Source organism: Vidua chalybeata, chromosome 5, assembly GCF_026979565.1.
Source record: "Vidua chalybeata isolate OUT-0048 chromosome 5, bVidCha1 merged haplotype, whole genome shotgun sequence".
NCBI classification, from domain to species: Eukaryota; Metazoa; Chordata; class Aves; order Passeriformes; family Viduidae; genus Vidua; species Vidua chalybeata.
Window position 1 is genome coordinate 47,941,996 of NC_071534.1, and position 25,680 is coordinate 47,967,675.

Consider the following 25,680-nt stretch of genomic DNA (forward strand, 5'->3'; position numbering starts at 1 on the left):
TTAAATATGCAGATATATGGGCTTTATCCAAACTATCTACTTCACTGCAAAATTACTTAGGCTGAACAGAAGGTTGGCTAAGCTTCTGGTCCCAAACACAACTATGAGAAAGACAAGCTGTTAAAACAAGTAAGAATCTGATGTTGGGAGGGACAAGCATTTTTTCAATAGCTATTGCAAAGACATACATTTACATGCTGTCATTTATGGAGTGAAAAAAAAATATAAAATATATGCCCAGCTATTATCACTTTCCCTTATTTATAGAATCATAGAATATGCTGAGTTGGAAAGCACCCATCAGGATTAGTGAGTCCAACTTCTGGCCTGGCACAGGACACCTCAAGAGTCACATGATGTGCCTGAGAGCATTGTACAAACACTTCTTGAACTCTGCCACACGTGGTGCTATGACCACTTCCCTGGAGAACCTGTTTCCAGTGCTCAACTACCCACTGGGTGAAACCCTTTTCCTGATATTCAACCTAAACCTCTCCTGACTTAGCCTCATGTCATTTCCTTGAGTCCCGTTACTGCTCATCAGAGTGAAGAGATTGGTACTTGCCCCTCCATTTCCCCTCATGAGGCTAAGAACCCTTAGAGATTTCTGCAGTTATTTTTCTTCTGAATATATAGTGCAAAAGCCAGGCAGGTACAGGATTTAGGGGCCCAGACCACTCAGATTTTCCAGATCCTTTACCACAGATAAAACCTTACGGAGCTGGTAACTTTAAGATATTAAGAATACACAAAATTATTTGTGATAAAATATCGCAGTGTTAACCGTGCCATAGAATTCAGGTAATTTGCTTGAGATTTGGGAGTAACATTTTTTTTGATCCAAGAGTGCTCAAATTCAAATGTTAATTTATCTCTGGCCAATACACAAACTGTGAGGCTCCTGTATACAGGGACCTCCTATCCTCTCAGTGCTGCAGGCCAGAAATGCACAGCTTTTGCGATTGGAAGGTGAGGAGGTCATAGAGAAAATTTTCTACAACCCTACTGTCTACAAAGCCAAAATTGGGTATGTATTCTGATTTAGACATTGCCTGGTCAAAAAAGCTAGAGTAGAGGTAAGACTGGGAGCCAAGAGCAGAATACCTCTCCCCCATGATGGCTGAATCATCTCTTGGCAATTCCTCTGCCTTCTCCTTCCTGTCCCTGCCCCTGTTGAGCAGGTGGGAGGACATAATTTCTTGCCAACATCCCATGGGCTCCCTCCTAGGAGAAGACTTTCTCCTCTCAAATGGCTTACCCATGTTCAAACTGTAAAGGTTAAGGAAGCTTTTAGTATGCATATTTTCTGGACAATCTTTGACTGCCATCACCATGTCACAGTTTCATTTTCTTCACAGCTCTTTGGAAAGTTAGGTAAAATACTGAGAGGTCCTTGTTTATGACTAAATTGCAGTGGAGTTTGAAAGGCAGTAAAGTGTCTGTCTGTCTATGCCAGACCACTCATGAATAAAGAAGATAAATAAAATAAATAAAGTTTATTATATATATAGCTATATATGCTATATGGAGGGACACAATCTGCCTCGACAAGGAGGTTAGTCTCTACTAAGTGCTAAAAACAAAACTAAGACAGGTTTGAACTGATGGTCCGAACCTAAGATACAGTACTATGAAGTTAGAAATAAATCCATAGCTGGAAAAATGGAAATAATTAAGGAAATGTAACTGCAGCAGAAAACTTTGAATATATCACATATTTAGAAAATATTTAATAGTGTTTTCACAAAAAAAATATCATGTCAGTTATAAAATTTTATTAATTCAAAAATCAGAAAAAAATATTTTTGGTTGACTTTTCTGATTGACATATGAATAAGTCATATATTCATGACTGTATTTGGAATATCTTTTGATAAAATTCATTCCTGTTACACTTAATATCATCTTGTGGTATGGCTTACTTTTAGTTCATGTTTCCTCAATAGTTTTAGTTTTTATTTCTACGGTAATTTTTTTTCATAGTTTTAAATAAATCTTCACTGAAAGACTAATGGATTCAAATTGCCAGAGAGATGGACCTGGTCAACTTTTGCATGAGATACATATGGATATATATCTCTTGTGGTAATATTTACAGATCTGAGAGGCAAAACTGTAATGGAGATAGGACAAAAATGCAGTGGTTACTATTGTTATTTAAGAGACTGTTCTTTAACCTGTGCACACGTGTTTATGTGTCTGTGCATGTGTGCATACCCCACATATGGTTCTACACCACTTCTCATATGTACATATACTGGTTGGTGTCTTATTAAATGAAGAATATTGAAGTTGAACCTTCCAGTGTCTGAAGGCAACACAGCAAAGGAACAGCTGGTGACCTTAGAAGTCAATGTGAATTTCAGTTCATGTGCCTCTTTACCAGGATCTAAGGAAAATCCTGAAGGTGACTGTGCTGATTCTTTATCACAGGCACTCTTCATTCATTGTAGCCCAGAACACCACACAGCAGTCACAGGACAGAGCTGCAGAGCAGCAGAGGCTCTATGCAGATGTGCAGGGCTGGAAAAGCAACAATGCAACTGGTGAGGATGAAGGCGAATTTGGGCTGGTAAAGGTGAGATTCCTGAATTCCAATAGTCTGAAGTGCATCTACTCTACATACCAGGCAGGCAAGCAGATTCGTCTATGATGGAAAGAAAAAACAACTGAACATTTGAAAATGGACTAACTCAAAGCACAAGAAGTGCAGAAGAAGAATTCAGAAGTTTTCTGATCAGTTATTTGGTTTCTGTTATTTCTCTGAAAACAATGAATTCTAAACTGGGTGTAAATAAAACTACCTGAAAAGTTATAAAAATGCCACTAGGAAATTGTAGTTTTTGCTTTTTACAGATTTGTAGATTGCACTTAGAGATAAAAAGTCCTACAAACACATTTTTAGAACCTTTAAAAATTGAGGAATCGTTAGCAGTTGTTACTCATTTAATTGGAAGTTTCTGTATAAAAACAGACAAAATACTTGCATTCTTAACTGTTTTGATTCTAAAAACTTAGCTATAGACTTACTGATCTTCAGATATGGCAGGAATTCTTTTCTTCATTTTGATCTTTCAGTTCTATTAATTTGCTTTGATCTGGGCTTTTTTGGTTTTTGGGGTTTTTTGGGGTTTTTTTTCGGCATTTGTTTTTCTTAGACGTGATTTTTATTAAATGCATGCATGGCACCATCCCATAAATACTGAAATACATGGGAAATTTTACATCCAAGCCAAATCATTTTAGAGCAGTAAGATGTTTTGGTCATTAGAAATGGCCTCTGCAAAGGAGGATTGCTTCTTTGTTCCTGTGTGTCCATGTGGTAGAGTAATTTGAAGTTTTTAGCAATTCACAGATGTGTTAGTGAGTTTAATTAACAGAGGCTTACCAAAAATAACAGGATTTTTATGGAGAATTTAAAAAAAGTAAAAACACATGTTTTATTAGTCTCTGAATCCTGTCTCCTCTTATCATCTGAATCTCTCTGCAAAACTCAAATGCCAGAACAAAACATGTAACTCTCACCAAGTAGAGTTTCCTATATTGGAGAAACGAAACATGGAAAAGAGACTGATCTTCAGCTCATTTCCATTAATTTAACTTTCTTGAAGTCAAAGGAGCTTCACTAGTTTACAGAAGCTGAACTCCTGTAGGAAGGATGGGAGCATTTGGTCATCTAAGATTAGAACTAATTAATAAAATCAGTGTTTGAGTCAGTGTGATAGTTACAGAGTTTGCCAGACACAGGCCAGTTACTAATAACAAGTACATTTGCAAAGTTGAAACTGTGTTTGCAAAACATTTCTTTCCCTGTTTCTGAGAAATTAGCTTTAAACTAAAGAAATTTGCTCAAAGAAGTACTTGGAAGGACTTTGTACTTATTTTGAGGACTTGCACAATTGTGAAGTGTTTTATTCTGAAAGAGGCAGCAAGTTTCCACTTTATAACAGCATGAGTATACACAAGCTTTTCCTCTGCAAGAAAAGTGTCTGTGCTGGCTGCTAGAGGGTCTGTCCACAGACATCACAGAGGTCAGGTACAGGTAGATGCAGAGAGCAGAAAGGAAAGAGTGAGAGCAACCCACTGCTTCTGCCCAAATCCTCAGCAGTTCTCTTAACATTCCAGTTCTGTAACATTACTAGAATTCTTTTTTCTCATTTAGCTTTCTGGCAATTCACATCTGCCATTGAACTGTTCTTGTGCGAGCATTGCCAGACTCCATCACAATAAGGAATCCTGTTTACCACTTAAAAGTTGGATTCTGAAAGGTTGAACACAAATAGAAAGGCAGGTATCAGTAAAGGAGCAGTTTTCCAGGAAAATATGACTGAGTATTTCTGGCATTTTTAAATTCTATTTTTGAATTTTGTTCTTTAAAAATGATTTGCATTTCTGAATCATCTAGCACTTAGATATCTAAGCATTGAAAGTTAAACAAAAGAGTCATAGTTCTTTGTAACTTACACTTATCTTCATTTTCTAATGCTGATGAAGTGAACTTAAAATACCCATTCATTTATGTAATGTAATCCACACTTTTCATCATTAAATTAGGAAAAAAAAGAAAAAAGTGAAAAGAATAGGGCTCTAATCCAGTCAAAAGAAAGTCCCCGCAGAAGCTCTGCAGGAGCCAAAAAAGTTCACTATATAACCAACAAAACAAAAGTGAAATAAAAACCCCACACAGCACTTCTAAGAAATATAAATCACAAAAGGTTTCCAAATGGCAAAAAAAAAATGTCCTTTTCTGTTTCTGATTCTGAATGTAATCTTCTTGAAGCAAGCCATCTGGGACAGGCATGCTAACCACAATGGCTTATTTATAGTAGTATTTGCTCTTCAGTGCAGAGGCTGATTTTCTTCACTGTCATTAGTCTAAGCATCAGTAAGCTTCCTCCTTTTACAACTAGGTTTCCACTACAAGAAGAATCTTCTAAAATCAATATGAGGCAAAAATGTTATGTGTGATAAAATGTTACAGATAAAGTATTGTAAGCCATGATAAATCTCTTTCTTTCAAAGAAGAGGGGGCAGACTGGGGGCACAGTAAAGTGTTATGAAGTAAAAAGCAAGAACTGAAAGAGGGAATAAGGATGCTGAGTTATGATTTGGCAAAACAAGACCATACCAAAAGGTAATAATAATTTTGATCTGCTCAGCCAAAAAAATATATTCAAATTAATATATTTCTACCTAAAAATACAAATACAAAAAAAAGTGCTTACACTTCTTTGAATTACTTTATCCTTGCACTAAGCTATAGCAAAATTGTGTTGCAAATCGGTTTTTCAAAAGCCCTGCAAATTTTGATGCCTTTTTTTTCTTAGCACCAACTTAAAAGCTTTTCAGTAGTCCTGCTTTCCAAAGGAATACTGATTATCAGCCTTTTGAAGACAGCAGTCTTCAGAATGTGAGATACTTCAGTTCACCTTGTGCTTTTGTAAACATAAACCACTCTGGGTCTGGTCACAGTGCTGAACTCAGTCATGGGTTTGCAAAGTAAAACAAGATAAGGCAATGATTTCAGAATATATACCTGAAACTTTTTCATCAGGCAACAACACCAAAAACTGAGGGCGAAGTCCATCATCCACTTACTGGAGCAAAACTGCAGGTCCAGGTAAATAATTTTAAGAATAGCTTAAATGATTACTCTAGGTATTAATGTTTTGATTAAGTTCACAAAGTCAGCCTGAATCCAGACCAAAACATGTAAGTGAAACACCTTTATAAGCAATCAAAAAGTGGAACTGGAATTTGTACCCCATGCCCATCTCTAATTGCAATATAACCAGTTTCTATTTTTGCTTTATAGCTGCAAACCAACAGTGCCATCCACTGTTTTTCTGAGAAATCTTTCAATTACTTGCCCAAATGGTATTGAATACTGAAAGATGCACCACCAAAATTAAAACACTTCTATCAGTTTCTGCTTGCAGTGGATCACATGTCCAAAACCTTATTTAGGTACTTAAAGTGCCTTTTACTTTAATTCAGCTTTAACACCTAATTCCATATTAGTAATAAAAAACCATGCCTATTTATCCAATCTTTGGTGGATGCTACAGAAGGAGCTGAGTTTGTGAATCCTCTAAAATGGATGCAGTATGTTAACTTTCTCTCTGGTGGCTTCATTTCAAATAAAGCCAATCTTCTACTTGTGTAAGTCTCACACAGCTTTGTATTGTTGCAGAAATCCTTAATGTAATCAAAAGTTTCTCAGTCCTAATGTTAAAAAAGCTGAAATATCAATAGATGTTTTCATTTGAAGTATCATGCACATCTGTATTGACATGCAAATGATAAAGACAAAATCTGTATAATCAATTTTATGCAATCATGCTGGTGCATTGTCTTAAGTCTTCCCTGAGCAACAAGAGAAATCTAAGGCTAAAGTTCTACATTAAAAATCACTCTCAATTGTTATTGTTAATCCTGCAATGGGCTTTTCTCCAAGACAGCTTTTTTCCTGTTGCTGACAAATATAAGCTTTAAGGGAATGCACATATAGTTCAAGCAATAGGCATTTGTGTTTCTGTAAGTATATGCATTAGTATAAAATTATATTATTATAGCAATTATAGCAATTATTACTTTTATCCTTGTATTTTAGGACTGGTGCTTTCCCTGCACTGAGTTGAGGACTATTGAAAAATGCTCAGTCTACTCTTAAATTGATTTTTTTTTTTTTTTCTCTTAGTCAGAGGACAGACAGTCACAACATAAATTTTGTGTTATCCCACTAGAGGGCCATGGCAAGAGCTGAAAGCACCACTACTTCCTTTTCCAGAGACACCACACAATTGTGCTCAGGACAGAGAGATAGACTTTCTGTGGTTTGGCTTTTTTGTTTGTTTGTTTGTTTGTTTGTTTTCCCTTTAAGTGGCAGTTTCTCTTAAACACCCTGAAATTGCTTTCATATTATTATGCTTTCACATAGGTTTTTCAACAGGCACAAAAAATCTGTTAAAAGTTTGTTACTTCAACAGCCTGATCTGAACCAGTGACCTGGTATGGAAGATGTTGTATCCCATTTCTCAATCCTGTAGCCAGTATACACAACTGTCTCTTTTCTCCTGTATTAATACTATAAACATTATTATAGGAAAGACAGTTGAACTCACGGATCATTAGACTTGGGGATGAGTGTGCCAAGCTCCTTGATTCGGTAATTAATATTATACCTTCTTCTTCTCTCAACTGTTAAAAAGAAACATGTACTATTTTTATGGTGAAATATTTTTGGAGAAATTACACATAAAACATTTTAATTAGTTAAAAACATGTTAGTCAATATACAGAAAAAATCTTCCTCAAATAGCAGTCCCAGCATGAGCTCCTACCTGTCTGACTTACTCTCAAGACAAACTCTATCATTAGTACCCTCTGTATCTTACCTTAACTAGAGGGTTTTCCCCCATTAACAATTAGATTTCTAGAGAATGAAATAGTCACATATTGTCTAAATGTGAGCTAACATTTCTTTTTTCCTGACATTTGTATATTCTTTCTCCACCAAGCTCCCACAGAACAAAGATTTCAGCTTAGTGGAGTCTTGCTTTTGACTCCAACGGGGATACAAGACAATTCACCCAGCAATTGATATTTTGGCAGAACTCCTGTTACAAATCACAAGGTAACAGCTTCACTATCCCTATTTACAATTACCAGCATCTAAACCCACAGAGAGTAAGTAACTACAACCGTATCCCCTCACTGAAACAGAGCAAGATTATGTCCCAAAAGTACTTCACCCCTGTACATCTGTTTCCTTTGGTGATGGATAGCACAAAAAATATTTATGGTAATTTTTAAAACATAGCGAAAATGAAAAAAAAACCCACCATGGTTTAGATTATTAACTATATTTTTTTGATTTAAATTTATGCTTCTCCTAAGACAAGCTATGTAGGGTATCTTGGTTCACTTTGTAGTTTATTTAGAAGAAAAAGAAGAAAATAAATCTCTTAAAATTAGTACCCCCTCTGCGTGCTCTCAGTTCACTTTACCAGCATTGTACTGGTATCCAGGCTGGTTTTTCCTTCAGAAACTTCAATTTTTCTAGTGGATAGGTCCAGAGAACATGTCATTGCTTTGGGGAATTACATGTATATAATTTTGACACAGAAAGTGTATTCAGTGAGGATGTAGTGCCATTATGGTACTGTTGGGTGTCAGAGACCAGCAGTCTCTACTGCTGTTCTACTGGTATAAGCTCACACTTTTGTCCACTGCCTCCACTTTAACTCAATCCAAATCTCACTAAATAAGCAGGATTCAGCTTTTCTCTATCACTAACATCACACTGAGTTCTTTCTCCTGTCCTTTGCATCTTGGAAGACCTTACCTTGGGCTCAATATGCCAATGCCACTGTACTCTGTCCGACCAGCCGGCCAGCCTAGAACATGGGCAGAATGGATACATGCTCCATGTTTGGAGATGTGCACTTAAAGTCTAATGGCCCAATTTTGAATATAAATCCAAAAAGCCCAGTAGAGCTAAGTTATAAGTGCTCAGCCAAGGGCATCCTAGTGGGTCTTCCAAGGCTGACTTCAATCTTCTTGTAGTTGTATCAGCATGTCACTTTCAGTCTCAGCCCCACCACCTGGATCACTTTTAGTCCTCTTCTTCCTGTATATAAAAAGGTTGCTTCCTGTCTGTGTGAGGCTCCTAGGTTTGTGCAGCAGTCAGGTATTTCCTCCCTAGCAGATTCAAGCTCCAGGAACAACCTGTGTTATTATTTCCTCTGATGAAGTACTCTACCTTGGTGGGATGCATTATCTTGTCTTGCTTTCTATAGTGAAACAGGAATTTCACTTAACAAATCAAATCATCTCAGGTTTTTTGGTGATGATTCACATATTCAGAAGACAGGGTTATAATCCTCCTGAGTGTACTGTTTAGTGCATTGGAATGAATGTGCTGGATCTTGTAGGAGAGCCCAGTGTACAAAAACACAGAGCAACTGAAAAATTTAAAAGATATATTTCAGTTGTGTTGGCAAAATAATGGTATGGCAAACAAAATTGAAGAATGTGCTTTAGCTATACTATACATACTGTCCTAAGGAGCAATAGCTGCTGTTTAATTAATATTTACACTGTGGAAAACTGTAAGATATTAATCGAAAAGTAGTCAACTAAGCATTAGCTGTAAAACAAGGCAAAGAAAAAAATATCCTTACAAGTGAACTTGCAGAATTACTTTTTCTTCATATTTTTGCATTTTTTCCAGAAAAGAAACTTCCAGTGGTTGTGTCAATGAGTTAGAAGGGAGGTTTTTAAGCTTGGAAACATGTTACAATAGAACTTTCCTGATGTGTGTCTGTAACCTTTCCAGAGATATCCTGAGTTATCAGTAATATTTCAAGAATCAAATTATACATAAGCCAAATCAGAAAATTATTTTTCAAACTATATGGACAGGATTATAATATAACATTCTTTGTTTGGAAGCAAAAAACCCCAAAGTTAAGAAACATTAAGTGAAGTTTTAAACTCTGTCTGTTGCATAAAGGGGTTCCACTTCATAAATCAAAATCCCTTTTCATGGTTTCATGCAATATACAGTCTTTCAAAAGGAACTTTTTTCCGGTGCCTTTATTACTCCTTGTTATGAGAGTGTACAAGAACGTTTCTGTGAAATGTGGGCCTTAATTCAACCTGAAAATTGAAAGTTTGTATAATTCCAATCAATTTTCAAAAATTGATTTTTCAGACCATCACTAAGAAACCTGATCCCCATGAAAGAGTAAATCACACTGATAAAGCCTTTATATGCAATCCATTATTATGTCCAAGCCTTTAGATAGTAGAGCTATGTCCAGAGAGCCTTTGAGCTCTGCAGTATACACCTGGAGCCAAGCCAAAACAGGTGCTGCCTGTCTGCAGTGGCCTTCAGTTTAGTTGCCAGTGGTGAGGGAAAGTTCTCAGACATTTCTTCTGTGATCAGAAAGGACTATGATAAGCCAAAGCAAACAGTGGAGGCAATAGTAAGGCATGGCATCCCTGATGTATCCATGATGAGCCTTTCCCCTTGTAGCTCCAGATAAGTCTTACCCACCCCCTTTCTTAGTCCAGCAAAACTCCCCATTTCTGCCCTAACGAGACAGACAGCAGCTCCTTTGGCATTTCAGAGATTACATGCTAGCAATACATCTAAAAATCTTCTTGGTCTGCCTGTAACCCACAAAAAAATTACAGACCAATATAAGGATGCCTTCTGGAAATTTTAAGTAGCAGAATATTGTCCACAGTGATTGCTAGCACATTGTGCCAGTGGATGTATACTTTCAGGTATGTCATTTCATGCAAGTAAAGCCATAAATCCTTCTTTGATTACTGGAAATCAAATAGCCAGAGAAACAAGACAGAAGTAAGAGAGTAAATATATAAATAGTGTCTATTAACTAATTACTGATTTAGGTTTAAATTCATAGAATCATAGAATATCTCAAGTTGGAAGTGATTCATAAGGATCATAGAATACAACTCCCATACTATTTCTGTTGGAAGAAATGGAAAGGAGAACTTGAAAATTTTAACTGCTTTATTCAACACTTTCCAAAAAGAATCCTGCAGCCTTTTTGTTTCAAATTCTGCTTTAGAGGGAAAAAATGTGTAATTTTATAGGCAATCTCTCAGTAATTAAGTGGATGGGGTGTTTTTTCTATTCTATATAAACTGTTTTTTATTTTTGTACTTCTAATATTTAAATATTGAACCATGAATTTCGCTGTTCTAAGACTGTTCCTCTAAAACTAACATTCCTAGCATCTGTATGCAGATGCATTGTTATCCATATAAAAAACAGAAGTGTATCCCAGACTGGGTTTTGGGGCGTGTGTGGCAGAGTCAGAACACTGGTGAGTCTCACAAAGTCCTGCTCTGATCTCCTTTGTTGACATACAATTTCAATAACTTTAAAAGCTTCGCAACCACTTAGAAGTTGTCTAATGCAAATTTTTTCCTACCCCATCACCCATAAAGAGATACAGCCTTTTGCTTTGGTGCTTCAGTAAATAAGGTGTGAAGACTGGATTTTCACTGTTGTTTTTCTCATAACCTGCATCCTTTCTTGTCTGCTTTGCACTGTAATTCTTAGAGAAAACATCAAGTAAAGTGTGCTGCTGTGAAAAAATAATAGCAGATTATATGGAAATAAATTAATTGAAATACGCAAAGTATTCTAAGAGGCAAAACTCAGAGATAGAAATTAATTTCAAGAAATAAAGATTTATGGTCAGTTGTTTTTGCAGTCTGAGTTCAGTTTGATAAGCCTGTTGAGAGGCTGGTCTAGAAGAGCAGAGAGTGATAGCTAATGTATAATGGTTTTGCATTCTCCATACATTCCATTCAATGAGATGGAAGATGAACATATACTTACTGAGATTGTGGTTATCCTTTTTTTGTCTCTCCTTTGCCATTGCTCTTGTATCTGCTTCTGACAGAAAGTAACATTTATTAAAATAGTCCTTAAGATGCAATTCCAGTACTTCTTTCATCTTTTGAAAATGGCTTCTTGTCACAAAGACCAGACTTCCAGTCCTTTTACTGCATTCCTTTTTTTATTATTAAAACAGATCATAGACAAATCTTTATTCTACCAGTACTAAATTTTGAGCAAGGTTGCATAAAATTTTTTTTGTGGCATTTTTTTTTAAATTTAAGAATATAGAAATGCTGTGGAGGGGTATTTTTCTCCAATTTCCTGTATTTTACATCAGGATTCAACTTACAATACACTAAGGTGCATATGGATTTTCTATATACCATAATTCAAGAGTTAATCAGATTTCTAAAATATTGAATAAACTCACTGTTTCCTCTGAGTGACATTAATAAACTGTACATTATTTTTAGCATTCTTTGGATTAATTGAATATAACTTTTAAAGTTCTTAATCCACTAATATAGCTTTACCTTGAATAGCCTTATTGTAAAGTTTTAAAAGTACTATTTGTTCTACCCTGGAACAAATTTAATGGATGATAATTTATTTATATCATTAGTCAGAAGCCAACATGCGGAAGAATATACTGTTTTCTAAAATATTAAGGTTTTTAGAAGCATGATGGTCATAAAAACAGGAGGCAAACATGGTTTCTGAATTTCTAAAGAGAGGAACAGAAAGAAAACATTTCTCCTTGATCTTTGTTCTTTTCCTTAAATGAAACCACAAACTAAAAATTTTCAGGAATTTAATTATGGATATCTTTTTAATGGATAAATTCAACTTTTAAGACACACACCATCACTTATGCAGTTATATACTAAAATGTCAGTGTTCTTTTACCTGTAAGTTCCCTTTTTACTGGTAGATTAGCTGGGCAAGAAGCATTTGTGAGACCCATATTAGCTGGTGCCATTCCCTGGTCACTGTTATATATATCCAAAATGCTGCTAGATAGCTTGAGGGGTAGGGAAGCAAAGAAGAATAAGAAAACAAATTAAAATAAGTAAAGGACTTAAAAGATTTTTAAAAAACCACATGCATTCAAGAAGTAAATATCTTTGGATATGAGTCTGGTTTTCTTTAGAATGAGTATATGTACATATATCTAAAGGAAAGGTTTCCTGTTACCCAATATTAACTAAAATTGAAAGTAAAGAGTCACTGTCTGCCATTTTTCTACAGGTGCCATTTTTGTGGGCTTCAGATCTACAGTGATGGCAAGATATGAGCCACAGTGTCTGTTTTTCAATTGCTTCCAAACTGTATTTTCTAAATCCAGTGTTGCCATGCCATGCCAAATATGCATTAGGTTGTAAGTCAACTTTACCATGCTGATTTTGACCATGCTCCCTAGTAAGATTTAACCACAACTTTAAACTCTGAATCGGTACTTCATACAGGGCCTGGTCTAGCAATATATTCAGGGACCTAGTTATATATTGTAGTTGAGGTTTTTTTGTGGTCAACACTCAAGGACTTAGAAACTGAGTTTGGGTCCACATGGCTAAGATAACAGAAAATAAATCCAAAAGTAAACAAAAGAAAAACACCAAAAACCCAAAGAGGATTAAAAAGTGGTTGAAAAAAAAATGTGCATACAACCACTGACTTGAGATAGTAAAGCATGAAAGGAAATTAGGAGTTACTTAAGAAAATTGTCTTTCATAGACAAGAAAATGTGTTGTTACAGATTTGCCCATCAGCTATGGATCTTGAAACAACCTGGAATTTTCCAGGCAGGTCATCGAGACACCAGCCATAGGTTTGCTGGGAACAAGCTTTTTTCAGACTATTGTAATTTTTCTTTTTGTAGAGACTGTGAGCTTCATCACAAGTTACTTTGAATGGAGACAATTTTCCCAATTACTTGCTCAGTGTGAAGCTGTTCTATAGCAGTGCTCCCTGTATTTTATGATAAAACTGAAATTTTAAATTAGATTTATTTTTAAATAATGATTTTTTAAATTAACTAATAACTTTATTAGATCATCTGAGAACCCTGTTTGAGTTAAATTCTCCCAGTTCTATTACATACTATGAAATGAAGCAGTCAGAATTCTTATTGAACATCCATAAGTAACATACTCATTTTTAAACTAGAGCTTTATTACTTGAAAACTGAAAATTCTTGAATACCATTAGAAATAACAGCACCAAGACAGTTTTGAAAATCTGCTTATACATTTGATCTCTCAATGAAAATACTGTTATAAAAAATGTTTGGAATTCAGATGAGTATTACTCAGAACAAGCTATGTTTAATATGCAGGATTTGAATGCTGAGAGCATTCTCACATTATGTACCTTTGTTTCATTCAAGGGGTAAACTGACAAGTATTACAGAATTCACTGCAGTTTTACCTTTGCATTTTCTTTGTTCCAGTGATAGGATAACTACATTACAAGAGTGAACTCATATTAGCTCTCGTCATATTTAATTACTTCCTACATTCATGTAAATGAATTTGGTTTATCCAAATGATAAGAAAATAGAATGACATAAAAAATTGAGAGTCAATGTGACTCCTACACTGCTACAGCTCCAGGTTCCAGAGGATGTTGGCAAGGCTGTTATATGATTTATAACATAAGCTACTCTTTTTGTGAAATGCTAGGAAATCATAAGCACTGAAAATAATATGATCTAATATAATCTAACAAAAGAGAAATACATATCTGTCATTCTTTACATAGTTCACACAGCTGTGTACATAAGTTCAATAATTTGCATGACACTGGTGGCAATCTTCAATCTAGTAGATTATCAATGCCATTAATGAAAAAAAAACAGGCTTCTAAACCACAGCTTGACACAAACATGAGATACTTAATTGATTAGTTCTAATTTTCAGGCAGAAATTCAAATTTATCCTTGAAAGATAGTTAAATTTCTAAAGTCCATTCACAAAGGTGTGAATTTAAATGACAATGTCCAAATCCAAGAGAAAAGTTCGTGACTGGCCAGTTTAGCTGGCAAGGAAAAAATAATGTCAGCACACCTCTTTTGAACTTTGGTTCAAAATTGCGTGATGGTTCAAAAGAGCATGGGTAAATTCAACTTAAAACCACAGGCAGACATTTCAGCTGAATTCAATTACACTGTTGGTGATGGCAATTCCCTACAACTGCTGAACAATCCCCTCCCTTGCCTGGCTGGAGATGCTGTGCCTGATGCACCCCAGGACACAGGTGGCCCTCCTGGCTGCCAGGGCACTGTTGACTCAAGTTGAACTTGCCATCGACCAGGACCCTCAGGCCCCTTTCTGTGGCACTGCTTTCCACCATCTCATTCCTCACTTTGTACATACATGCAAGGTTGCCCCATCCCAGGTGCAGAATCCAAGACTTGTCTTTGTTAAACTTCATTCAGTGACTGTCCAGCCCTCCAATTTGTCTCTCTTTGCAGAGTGTCTCTGCCAAATGTACCATACCACCTTTGTTTCATGCAGATGCTTTCCAGCATTCTTCCCCTTGTATTTTCATTATTTTTACCAGCCATTAGGAAAACAGAATCACCACTCCATATGGAGATGATAAAAATGAAGCCCAAACCCAAGTCACTCAACTCCTGATGACTAAAATCTCATCATCTCACTAATTAAAAGGATTCACATAAGCATTACTCCGGAAGGGATAGGCAGGGAAGAAGACACAGTGGGGTAGCTCTGTATTTTAGGGAGTGTTTTGATTGTCTAGAGCTTAATGATGGGGATAATAAGGTTGAATGTTTACGGGTAAGAATCAGGGGGAAGGCCAGCAAGGCAGTTTTCCTAGCTGGACTTTGTTATAGACCACCCAACCAGGATGAAGAGGCAACTGAAATATTCTATAAGCAGCTGAGAGAAGTCTTGCGATTGCTGGCCCTTGTTCTCGAGGGGGACTTCAACTTACCAGAGGTTGTCTGGAAATACAACAGCCTAGAGGAAACAGTGCAGAAGATCCCTGGAGTGTGTGACAGCTAACTTCCTGACACAGCTGGTGAGCAAAGCAGCTAGGGAAGGTGACCAATGGATCTGCTGTTCATGGAAAGACAAGCACTTGTACAGATGTGACATTTGGAGGACACCTTGGGCACAGCAATCATGAAAAAATAAAGTTTTTGGGTCTTGGGGAAGTGAGGAGAGGGGTCAGCAAGACTTGGACTTTCAGAGGGTAGACTTTGGCCTCTTTAGGAGATTGGTTAAGAGACTCCCTTGGGAGGCAGTCCTGAAGGGGAAAGGAGTCCAGGAATGCTGGACTATGAAGGAAATGCTAAAGGACCAGGATCAAGACATCTTCATGTGTGAAAAGATGAGCCAGTGAGGAAGACTAGCCTGGCCTGGCTGAAGTTACAGCTTTGGCTGGAACTGAGGGAATAAAAGCACAGTGGAAGAAGAGGCAGGCAACTCAAGAAGACAGCAACGGTGTTGTGAGGTTATGCAGGGAGAAATTTAGAAAGCCCAAAACCTAATTAGAACTTAATCTGGCCACTGCTGTAAAAGACAATGAAAAATGTTTCTATAAACACATCAGCAACAAAAAGAGGGGTAAGGAGAATATCCCTGTTTGTATTGGATGTGGGAGAAAATACAGTGACAAAAGATGAGGAAAAGGCTGAAGTACTTAATGCCTTCTTTACCTCAGTCTTTAAGAGTAGTACTACTTGGGTACCCAGCCACCTGACCTGGGAGACAGAGCAGAATGAAGAGCTCGCGATCCAAGGGAAATGGTCAGTGACCTGCTATACCACTTAGACACACACAGGTTCATGAGGCCAGACAGGATGCACCTGAGGGCCCTGAGGGAACCAGCTTGAGTCATTTATCAGAAGTCCTGACAAACTGAGCCACAGTTTGCAAGGTCACAGTTACTGGAGTAAATGTGGACCATCTAAAAGGTGGGCCAGAAGGAAGATGGAGGAACTACAGGCCTGTCATCTTGACTCAGGTGACGGGAAATGTTATGGAAAGTTAATGTCAATTGCACTATCTCTTCTGTCTCTTTCTTCTGTGAATTAGTAGAAATCTCAATTATATTGCAATGGCCACTATGACAGATAAGTGGCTTTGTGGATATAGCCACTGGTGGTCTCCATTTGACACACTGTCTTCATTCACAGTTAGCACAAAAAATCTGCTATGTATAAGAGTGCAAGGAATAATTCTCAATGTCAGGATTCAGGATCAGGAGAAGAAATAGAGAGTGATTAATGTGACCTGTTTTGGACACCTGAATGTGTCCAAATGAACTGAATGATCTCTGTCTCTTATTCTTGACTATGAAGAAAGTTTGGGGTGAATGTTGCAGGCTTCCCATGTGTACCTTCACAGGAAATCTCACTGGGTTCCTAATGTGAAAATTTCCAAATAAACTCTTACTTCAAAAATTACATAAGAAAGACATCATTTAAAATTAATTGGTTTTTTTCTGATTACCAGAGACTTTTGTAATATGCAGTCAAAAAATGTGTCAAAGTATTTTGTTGAAATTGTCTGTCTGAATTTGCTCTGCACTGGTATCAAGCATAGAAAATTCCAATGAATTTCTTTGCTAATGTTGCTGAACACTGAGAGCAATCTTATAGTAGAAATTGGCTGATTTTGATACAACATGAGGAAAAATATAGCAAGTTCTTTTAGAAATGTAAACATCTGTAAGCAACTAATTTTCAAATTATACAATCAAAATATATAGCACTATATGTTATAGAAACTGTGAGTCAAAATACATTTAGCTGTTTGGATGTGTACCAAAACTCCATACATCATAATGCAATTTATTTCTTACAATGTCAATTAAGCAGGGAAAGTTTTTGCAATACTGAGGCTTCAAATAGCTTCCAGGCCTACATTAAAAGATAAGTATATATACACACACACACACACGTATAATTTCAGAAAAATTCAACTCAATGTTACTAAAGGTACAAATCACATAAAACAGCACAATTATACAATATGTATACAATGATGTTCTTACAATTCTATAGCACTGTAAAACTTGATGAATCCCAAAATTATTTAAAAATCCAGTTGATTCCACCATATGAAAAGCATGTTCTTGTTTTCAATTTAGATGTGGAAACACAGACATTTGGGTATGAAAATTCTTAGGTGCCAGCAAATCATTTATCTTGCAGGTGTCATATTGGTTTACACCTGTGTTGTTCTGAGAAGTCCTTGTAAGTCACATAATTTCCAAACTTTGCATTCATGATACTTGTATTTATGTATATGTATCTAGGAATTTAAATTCAAGCGGCTCATAAGGAATGAGAACAAAAATATTAAAAATAGCAGAATATAATACACTATCTTTCCTACTTCTGAAATAACAGCCAGCTTTGGACAAAAGATCAACAACCTTTAGCACAGCAAATGGTTAACTGGGAATAACCAGTGACAATGTAGTACAGGAAGAGGATAATACAATTTCTAATTAAAACTGCAAGGAGCATTGAAGAAAGCAGTCTGTAATTAACAAAGTTAGCATTTGGCAAGGACACTGGGGTTAACATTCTTCCTTTTGTATAAAGTGTCATGGGATCTTCAATGCCTGTGTGCAAGGACTGGAACATGAGAATTTCCATTCATGAGGCTCAGTCCCGAAAGATACTCAACTTTGAAGCTTAGACCAATTATAAAAGCAAACTTCAGCTGGACTACCTGAGTGAATACACCTCGCAGGCGCCTGTGACCTTGTGCTTGCTGACAGTGTCCAAGGGAAGTACTATGGAGGTCTCATTGAGAGAAGATTGCTATATTCAATACTTGGGTCTGAACTGCTGTGCGGGCAGGATTGTGCAGCAGATACTAAGGGTTTATTAACAGCATGGATGACTAGAAGTGGACAGCTTTGATCACAATTTGCAGTCTCTAATGCCAAGTTTGGGGGATTTCATAAAGGAAAACATAACATAAAAGACATTGCCTTATGAAAGGAAATTATGTGGTATTCCAAATCTTATAGCATGATAGCTGTTGGTAAATATCATGTTGTTTTAAGGAAGACTTAAACTAATAGCATTTCCATATCTTCCAAGAGAAGGATTCTGAATGCAGTAATAAAATGTATGAATACAGATTGTCTGTGCCTATTCATTTGCAGTCCCTAAACAGGTCTATGCCACAACAGTGTTCACTTGCACAATCACATAGTATTTAAGAATTTCTCCATTTTGGCTAATCTTTGCGTGATGTGTTTGCCTTAGAGTAAAATTCAAGTCTGTAAGGATCATGATTGCATCACAATCAGTGTTGCACAATGATCCAACCATTTTCCAAAGCTAGAATTTTCTGAATTTGACAATTCTGCTGAAAATGGTAATGCCCAGTCTGGACTAGAAAGCATTTCCTAGACAATGAGTTCATTTAACATATCATTACATAATCTAGTTCATGAGCCAATAATTCTCAGTCTAAAATCAATTAGGTTTCACATCCCCAATATTTTTATTTGGAGTATGTTAAAAAAGTTGAATGATCACAAATTATTGTCAAAAAGCTTATCTTTTATTTCCATTTGTAGACAAAATTTATTTTGTTTTGTGTTCCTTTAAGACATTTGTCATTTTTTAACATCCCCAGGTGACTACTGGGAGTGAACATAGCTCCCTTGAGACTTTGCTTTGCTAATTTGGACAGGCCATGATTCTTCAGACAGACTTCCCATGCAATGGTATGTTCCAACAAGAACCTCTCTGTGCCTTTTCTGCTTTGAATTAGTTTTTCTGAAGGGTAGGAACCTTATTTTGCTTATAGTATTCAAAGAGTTTCATGCCCAGTGAATCCCATACTGGATATTTCCTCATGTCTCTTGGAAATCAGTCTCATGATGGGTACTAAGATCATATTTATCTCCTTTATGCAGTCCCATCATTTTGATGGCTTGTAGTTATCCCCTGAACAACTAATGTAACCAGATCTTTTTCTGTCATCTCCAGTTAATGAGTTCTCAGCTTACTGCAGACATTCCAGTTATTAGTATTTAAATGAATGACCTTCCACTCAGTACTATTACATTCCTTCCATTTAGACCATTCTGTCATCACCGACATATAATTCTTTCCCTATGATATCCTCATTCTTCTTTGTATTGGCAATATTTTTACTTTTGCTGCCTCAGTAAATTTCATCAGTATTTTTTTTTCCAAGATCACTAATGAAAATATTAAGTAAACTGAGATCAAGGATTGGTTATTGGTGCACTTCATTAATATCTTTTTATTTTAAATAGAAAAACTTTATCATCTCTTTTGCTTGCTCCTTAGCCTGAAAGGAATTCTGTTCAGTTACTTTTTAAATAACCTGTACTGCATTTTACTAAAATGTGTTCATACACAAGGTTGTCAACAGCAAACCTTGAGTATGCAGGACTATCTAAAAAAGATTAATTCCAGTAAGAAACAGCTTAGGACACCCAAAGGATGTCACTACTGAAGGATGATGGAGGGTGTGTATATCTTTAAAAAGCAGACGCCTGACATGTTCTAGTTGTCTAAAATGGCTAAACCCTAGGATATCAAGAGCTCTTCATCAAAGGTATCTGGACTGTCCTGACAGGTCAAAACAGTTCATCAGCTAGCCTGCTTTCCCTTGAGGAGCCTGCAAACAGACAACAGGATAGACTCTCCTGTTATCCAGCTGCCATTTCTCCAAGGGGCTCACTTCCTCACAGTCGCACTCACAAAGCCCAAGTGTGATTAGAAAGGTCAGGATGTCCCCAGAGAAGACAGGGCTCTTGACCAGACTACCTCTACCACACATCTTCATTCTACCTGGATCAGAAGTGCTCATGAAAAGAGGCAAGTGGGAAGGAAGTTGCAGGAATAGACCTGCTAGCGGGAACTTCCTTTGCTACCCTTTTTTCCGGGGTTAATAGCTGCAACAAACAACCCACCAAGTGTGCCTGTTTCCTGCAGTAACAGTGTGTGTGATGTTTCCACAGCAGCTGCTGTGCTGTGCAGACCATTCTGAGGATCGCTGACCGTATTACACATGGTCAGATGGCCTGTACTGCACCTGCAGACTTGGCAAACTTCACAGGGAACCAGAACACATGGAGCTTTACTTGTCACAAGAAGAGAGAGACTATGTAGCTGCCTAAACTGAAAGGTTGAGTACCATATCTGCAAGAGAAAATTTGTTTTGGTTCTTGGTAAAAATTGGTATTTGTTCAGACTGCATCTAAAACAAAAGATTAGTGCAATATTTTATAATTTTCCACCCCTAAATATATCCCACTTAAATCATGTTTTCATGAACTTAATTGCTAGCAACACTTCAAGGAACAGTTTTGTAAAATGAGGCTACTTCTTCTTAGCCACAAAAGAAATTAGCATCCATCTATTTCAATGTGTTTCTTGCTTAATCATTTTAATTAAAGAAAAAAACCCACAAAAGTGGGAATTTTGCACAATGCTTACATTATTATCCCATTCATGCATCCCAAATACAAAAATCTTAATATGGAATTGTGTCCACAGTTCATTTCACATATGACATAAAAGTTTGTGTTTGTGTTACTGAGGTACCAAACATAAAAAAACAGTTGATTGCTTGTCATGCCTTTACAATTTATTCATGACAGGTAAACAAAACCTTTTCTCAGTCTCTCAAGTTCACAGATTGACCTCAAAATGTACACTGAATTTGGCCAAATAGTGAATTGATCAATAAATGTACATTAATACATATTAACAAATCCATTTTCTAAATAACAATACCTGGTATAATGGGTGTTTGCAGGTTTTGACAAAGGGAAAACTGGGGCAGTTCTTGTATCTTCAATGTGTGTTTTAATAAATTGTGACTTTTCATCTTTTCAAATTTATTGCAGACAGGATGCATAATCTTGTCAATACAAGTACTGTGCTGGAAAGACTAGGGTTCAGCTTTCTTTCTCAATTGCTGTGCTGCTTGAAGAAAGTTGAACACAAGCTGTGTAATCCTTTTTATTTGTAAGGATGTGTTTGCACTATTAATTGCCAAAGAAGTTGTAGTATACTTTTCTCAGAATCTAGAAGATCCTATTTACAGCTAAATTTTCTTGGTCCTTTTCCAATTGCAATATAAAATACTTATATTTGAGTACAAATGGTCTTCAGCAATAACGATTAAAAAATGTTCCGTTTTCTCATTTTATTATGCAAAGAGACTAGCAGAAAATACTATCCTTCTCAGATTTGTTTTCATCTGAACAAATTGTATCCCCTTCTATATTTGTCTTTAACATGTTTCATAATTATACAGTCCTCAACCAGGGACTTAATGTTCAGATATATTATATCAGATATTATATATTATGCATGAAAACTGGTTCATTTTTTATCGTCCAATAATGATCATCAAGATGGTTCATTATTCATCAGAGAAAAATGAACTCTCTTCATATTCCAGTCATAGTACATTTCTGCCCTGATCATATACTTAGAAGTCCATTGTCTAGATAAATGTCTGATCAAATATGACCAAGCAAAGGAATTTTGTGGAGAATCAACCCTTTGCATGACATATATGCTCTTTCAATTACTACCTTTTAACTGTATGTTTTTAGCTCTTTTTTACTTTTCTGATCACAAAATTAACAGACACAGTCCAGAAGTTAAGTGATGCTGTGATAATGTCATCATTCAACTTGCAGATGGATATCAATTCATAAGAGTACAGCCCACTAAACCTCAGGTTCTGAAAACAAAAGATGCCAATTAAATGATAGATCTGTTAGCTATTTTACTATTTCACAAGTAACACCAGCTAATGCACTAATTCCTGGTTCCACCTTACTTCAATTTTGTTGGATACAGCATGCAAATGCATATATCAAATCATTTAAATTCTTCCTCTAAAAACAATGAAAAGCACAAAAAAGTGGAAAAATTGAGGCTGAGGGAGAAGTGAAAATATTGTATACTCGATATATTTTATGCTTTATATTATGTCCTCTGAGATGTCATCTAACACCTAAGTCTCTGAACATATTACAGTAAGGTTTCTCTGTTCTAGTGTGTTCACATGGGTGTACCATGCAGAATTTCATTTTGGTTGAAAATCCTTTCTGTAGTGTTTGATTTCAGATAAATTCACAAATGCATATTTCTAGTGTAAGTATAAATATGTATAAATATAAATTTAAATATAGTGTAAATAGTCAGCTACTTAATAAACTACTTTACACATATATTAAAGGTCATTGAAGGCCTAGGCTGATAGAAAAGTGCTAAGATTTGTACTTTTGAAAGTGTATTTATCAAAATGGACTTAAAGAAATCCTTGTTTTCCACAACCTAGTTTTCTCTTGTAGTAAAAAGCTTGACAGCACCTGGAGAACAAAGTGGCCACTATTGTTGCCTCTGAGCTCACAAGTCTTTTATTCAACCTATGTAAATGCCATTGAGGGTAACTCGTACAGTTTCTCTCCAGAAGGCATCATAACCTGTATGCTGCACACAGCAGTGAGCTAAATATAATCTTCTTTATGGCCTGCCACATCCTAAGGTCTTCAAGTCTTGCATTGCTGTATACAGAGAACAACACAAGATGCAGCAGAGGTTTTGGGATAAAACAAAATCTTCTTGGTGGCCACAAACAGCAGGAATTTTCTGGCAGATCCTGCTGCACAGGGGCTTGGAATAAAGAAGGAATTAATATTGGGAGAATTAGAAACCTGTTTTAATTATCCTTTTCTCTTACTTCTGTTAAAAAAATGTTAAGGTCTGACATAAAGACCGTGTTTGTAAAAGGTACTTGCATACAAACAACTGTATATTTTTGAATAATACTTTCATTTCTGTCTGTTTACCTTTTAGAAAGAGGAAACCAGAGAGGAAAAAAGACATTTTCCCTTAATTTCAGAGTTATGTAAACTTTACTACAGTTGCATGAAGATTAAGTATTTTGGTTCCCTTTAGCCAGAGTTCTACCTCCAAAATAGAGAAGGATTAGTAAACATTGGTCTGTTACTGTGCCAGAGACAGAGCTGAACTTTTTGGTCATTTTGCACAGCTCTTGAATGCTGCAGCTGAGTAAAAGTAGATCACAGTTCTTCTCCTGACCCAAAGTAATGCATGCTGTGTTCTATGAAGACCATTTTATACAGCATGAGGTAAATTGTGCAGGCAAGAGAGCTGTACACTGCCCATTTCCACCTTAAACTACTAAATTGTCTGAAATACCAAAAGCAAACCTACATCTGACATTTGTATGACATTCAAAACAGCAGTGGCAGTGATAACAAAAGATACTTCCAGCTGCACCAAACAGGCCTGAGGAGTTCTGAAATTGTGCTTTTCATAGTTAGTTTTTTTGCAGCTGAAGCAACTGAAAGACACAATTTCCTACCTAACACTTTTATAGTATTGAAGGAAGACAAAGAAAATATTTGCTCACCAGTTTTATTTTTGAGGCGTCTATTATTTCCTCAATAGCTACTGACTGTTTCTTCTCCTTCATTTCTCTTTTTCGTTAAACTTGTAAATGATACCAGAGAGTGCTCGACAGAAGTTTATATACTTAGGTGAACTTTGATTCTTCCTTGGACTTTAAGACTAATCTAGTGTAGAATGTGATTGACAAAGCATTTTCATTGATGTTATGCAGCCTTTTCAAGTTAGCCAACCTAAGCAAATGAGGTTGTTAATGTTTACGCTGGCCCTTTCTCTAAAATGGTTTTGAACTTTAGCAGATTTTATCAACTTATAAGGGTTGCCAAATTACATCAGTATTCATTAAATAAAAAGTACTCGTGATTGTTCAGTAGGGGGCTGCCTAGATCAGCAATGCTATATGCACCTCTAGTGGAAAGCTGGCTTTACTTCATGACTGAATAATTAGAGCACTTGTTGAATAAAATACTTTGGAGAATGCTACTTGAATTTCTTCCTTCTGGTTCCTGAGAATGGGACAGACAGCAGCTTTTGCAATCCATCCAGATGGTCATCATCAATATTTAAGAAATAATTAATACAAATACAAATTATTAATGTCATGATGAGAAACTGTGACCTCAAAGACCTTGTAATAGCAGTGAGATTTTGCAGACAGAATGAACTATGCTTTTACTAATAAATAGTGTCTCCCTAAAATCAAATGCAGAGTTAACTGATTTAATCAGAACTTTATACCAGCTGTAGTTAATAGAATCATAAAAATTAAAGGAAAACATCTATCTGTCCTATCCTGATGTAACTTCTACACGGTACCTGTACAACACAAGTTGTTTTTTTTTATTTTTTCCAAATGCCAAAGGAGCAAAACAAATGCAAGCTAGCCATGCAGCCACTGAGGATTTTCTCCACAAGCTTTTTTCATGCAAGAGTGGCAGAAGTGAAGCCATCCCACTGACTTGACTCCCAAGCAGACTGGAAATAAACAGTGTCTCCCAATCTTGGTAAAATACTGAATTATGAGTATATGAAATGAAAGTGAAGCAGTGAAGCCTCAGAAGATCCCTGAAGAGGTGACCCATTGCAAGGCACCACCTTTACAGAGTTTGCCACTATTCCCCTGCCCACCTGTTTCCCCAGCTCACAGCTGGCACAACCCCTGACTTCCAGCATGCCCAGGTGCTTTGGCTTCCCTTCTCTGGTTGGTTTAATTCTTCTTTTCCCGACATTCTTTCTGCTAAGGTCATTCAAAGGGATGCTTAAAGAAAACATTTCTTAAATATTACAAATAAATCATAATATCATAGAATGTTAATGGGTTAGTATGGACCTTAAAGACCATCTAGTCCCAACCCTCCCTGCCATGGGCAGAGCCACCAAACCAGGTTGCTCAAGGCCTTAATCAAGCCTGGCCTTGAGCACTGCTGGGGTTGGGGCATTCACAACTTCCCTGGGCAACCTGTTCCAATGTCTCACCACTCTCACAGTAAATAATTTCTTTCTGCATCAACATGGAAACATTTTTTTCTTGGCTTTATTTGGTACTGGACGTGGAAAAAAATTCAATGATAATATTTTCCATGAAGTAGCTTTCAATTTTCTTCCAATCTGAAAGGAACTGCTCCATTTAGTTCAGGCATTCAGTATTGACTACTCCAGCAACATGGAGCTGAACTGATTCAATATACCAGCTGCTGGGTCTCTCCTGGTGACTTTTTGAAATCCAATTTCATGGTAGTGCTCTGCCTGAAGCATTGCTGTGCAACTATTTCTTAGCTCTCATTGCCAGCCATCTAACTGCTACAGAGCCTCTCTCCCCAGGTTTCTTCAAAAATAGTGCTGAAAGCTCATGTTTTCTTGTGCA

At 36.5% G+C, this 25,680-nt stretch overlaps 1 protein-coding gene across 1 annotated transcript in view; it reads right to left on the bottom strand.

The window, feature by feature from the left end:
* Positions 1–25,680, bottom strand: part of TFEC (transcription factor EC) — a 90,683-nt gene that overhangs the window by 2,430 nt on the left and 62,573 nt on the right. The window contains exons 4-6 of the mRNA XM_053942884.1: positions 12,296–12,410; positions 11,387–11,443; positions 7,125–7,200 (exon numbers count right to left, since the gene is read on the bottom strand). Coding sequence (XP_053798859.1) covers positions 7,125–7,200; positions 11,387–11,443; positions 12,296–12,410 — 248 coding nt within the window. The remainder of the gene's footprint in view (positions 1–7,124; positions 7,201–11,386; positions 11,444–12,295; positions 12,411–25,680) is intronic.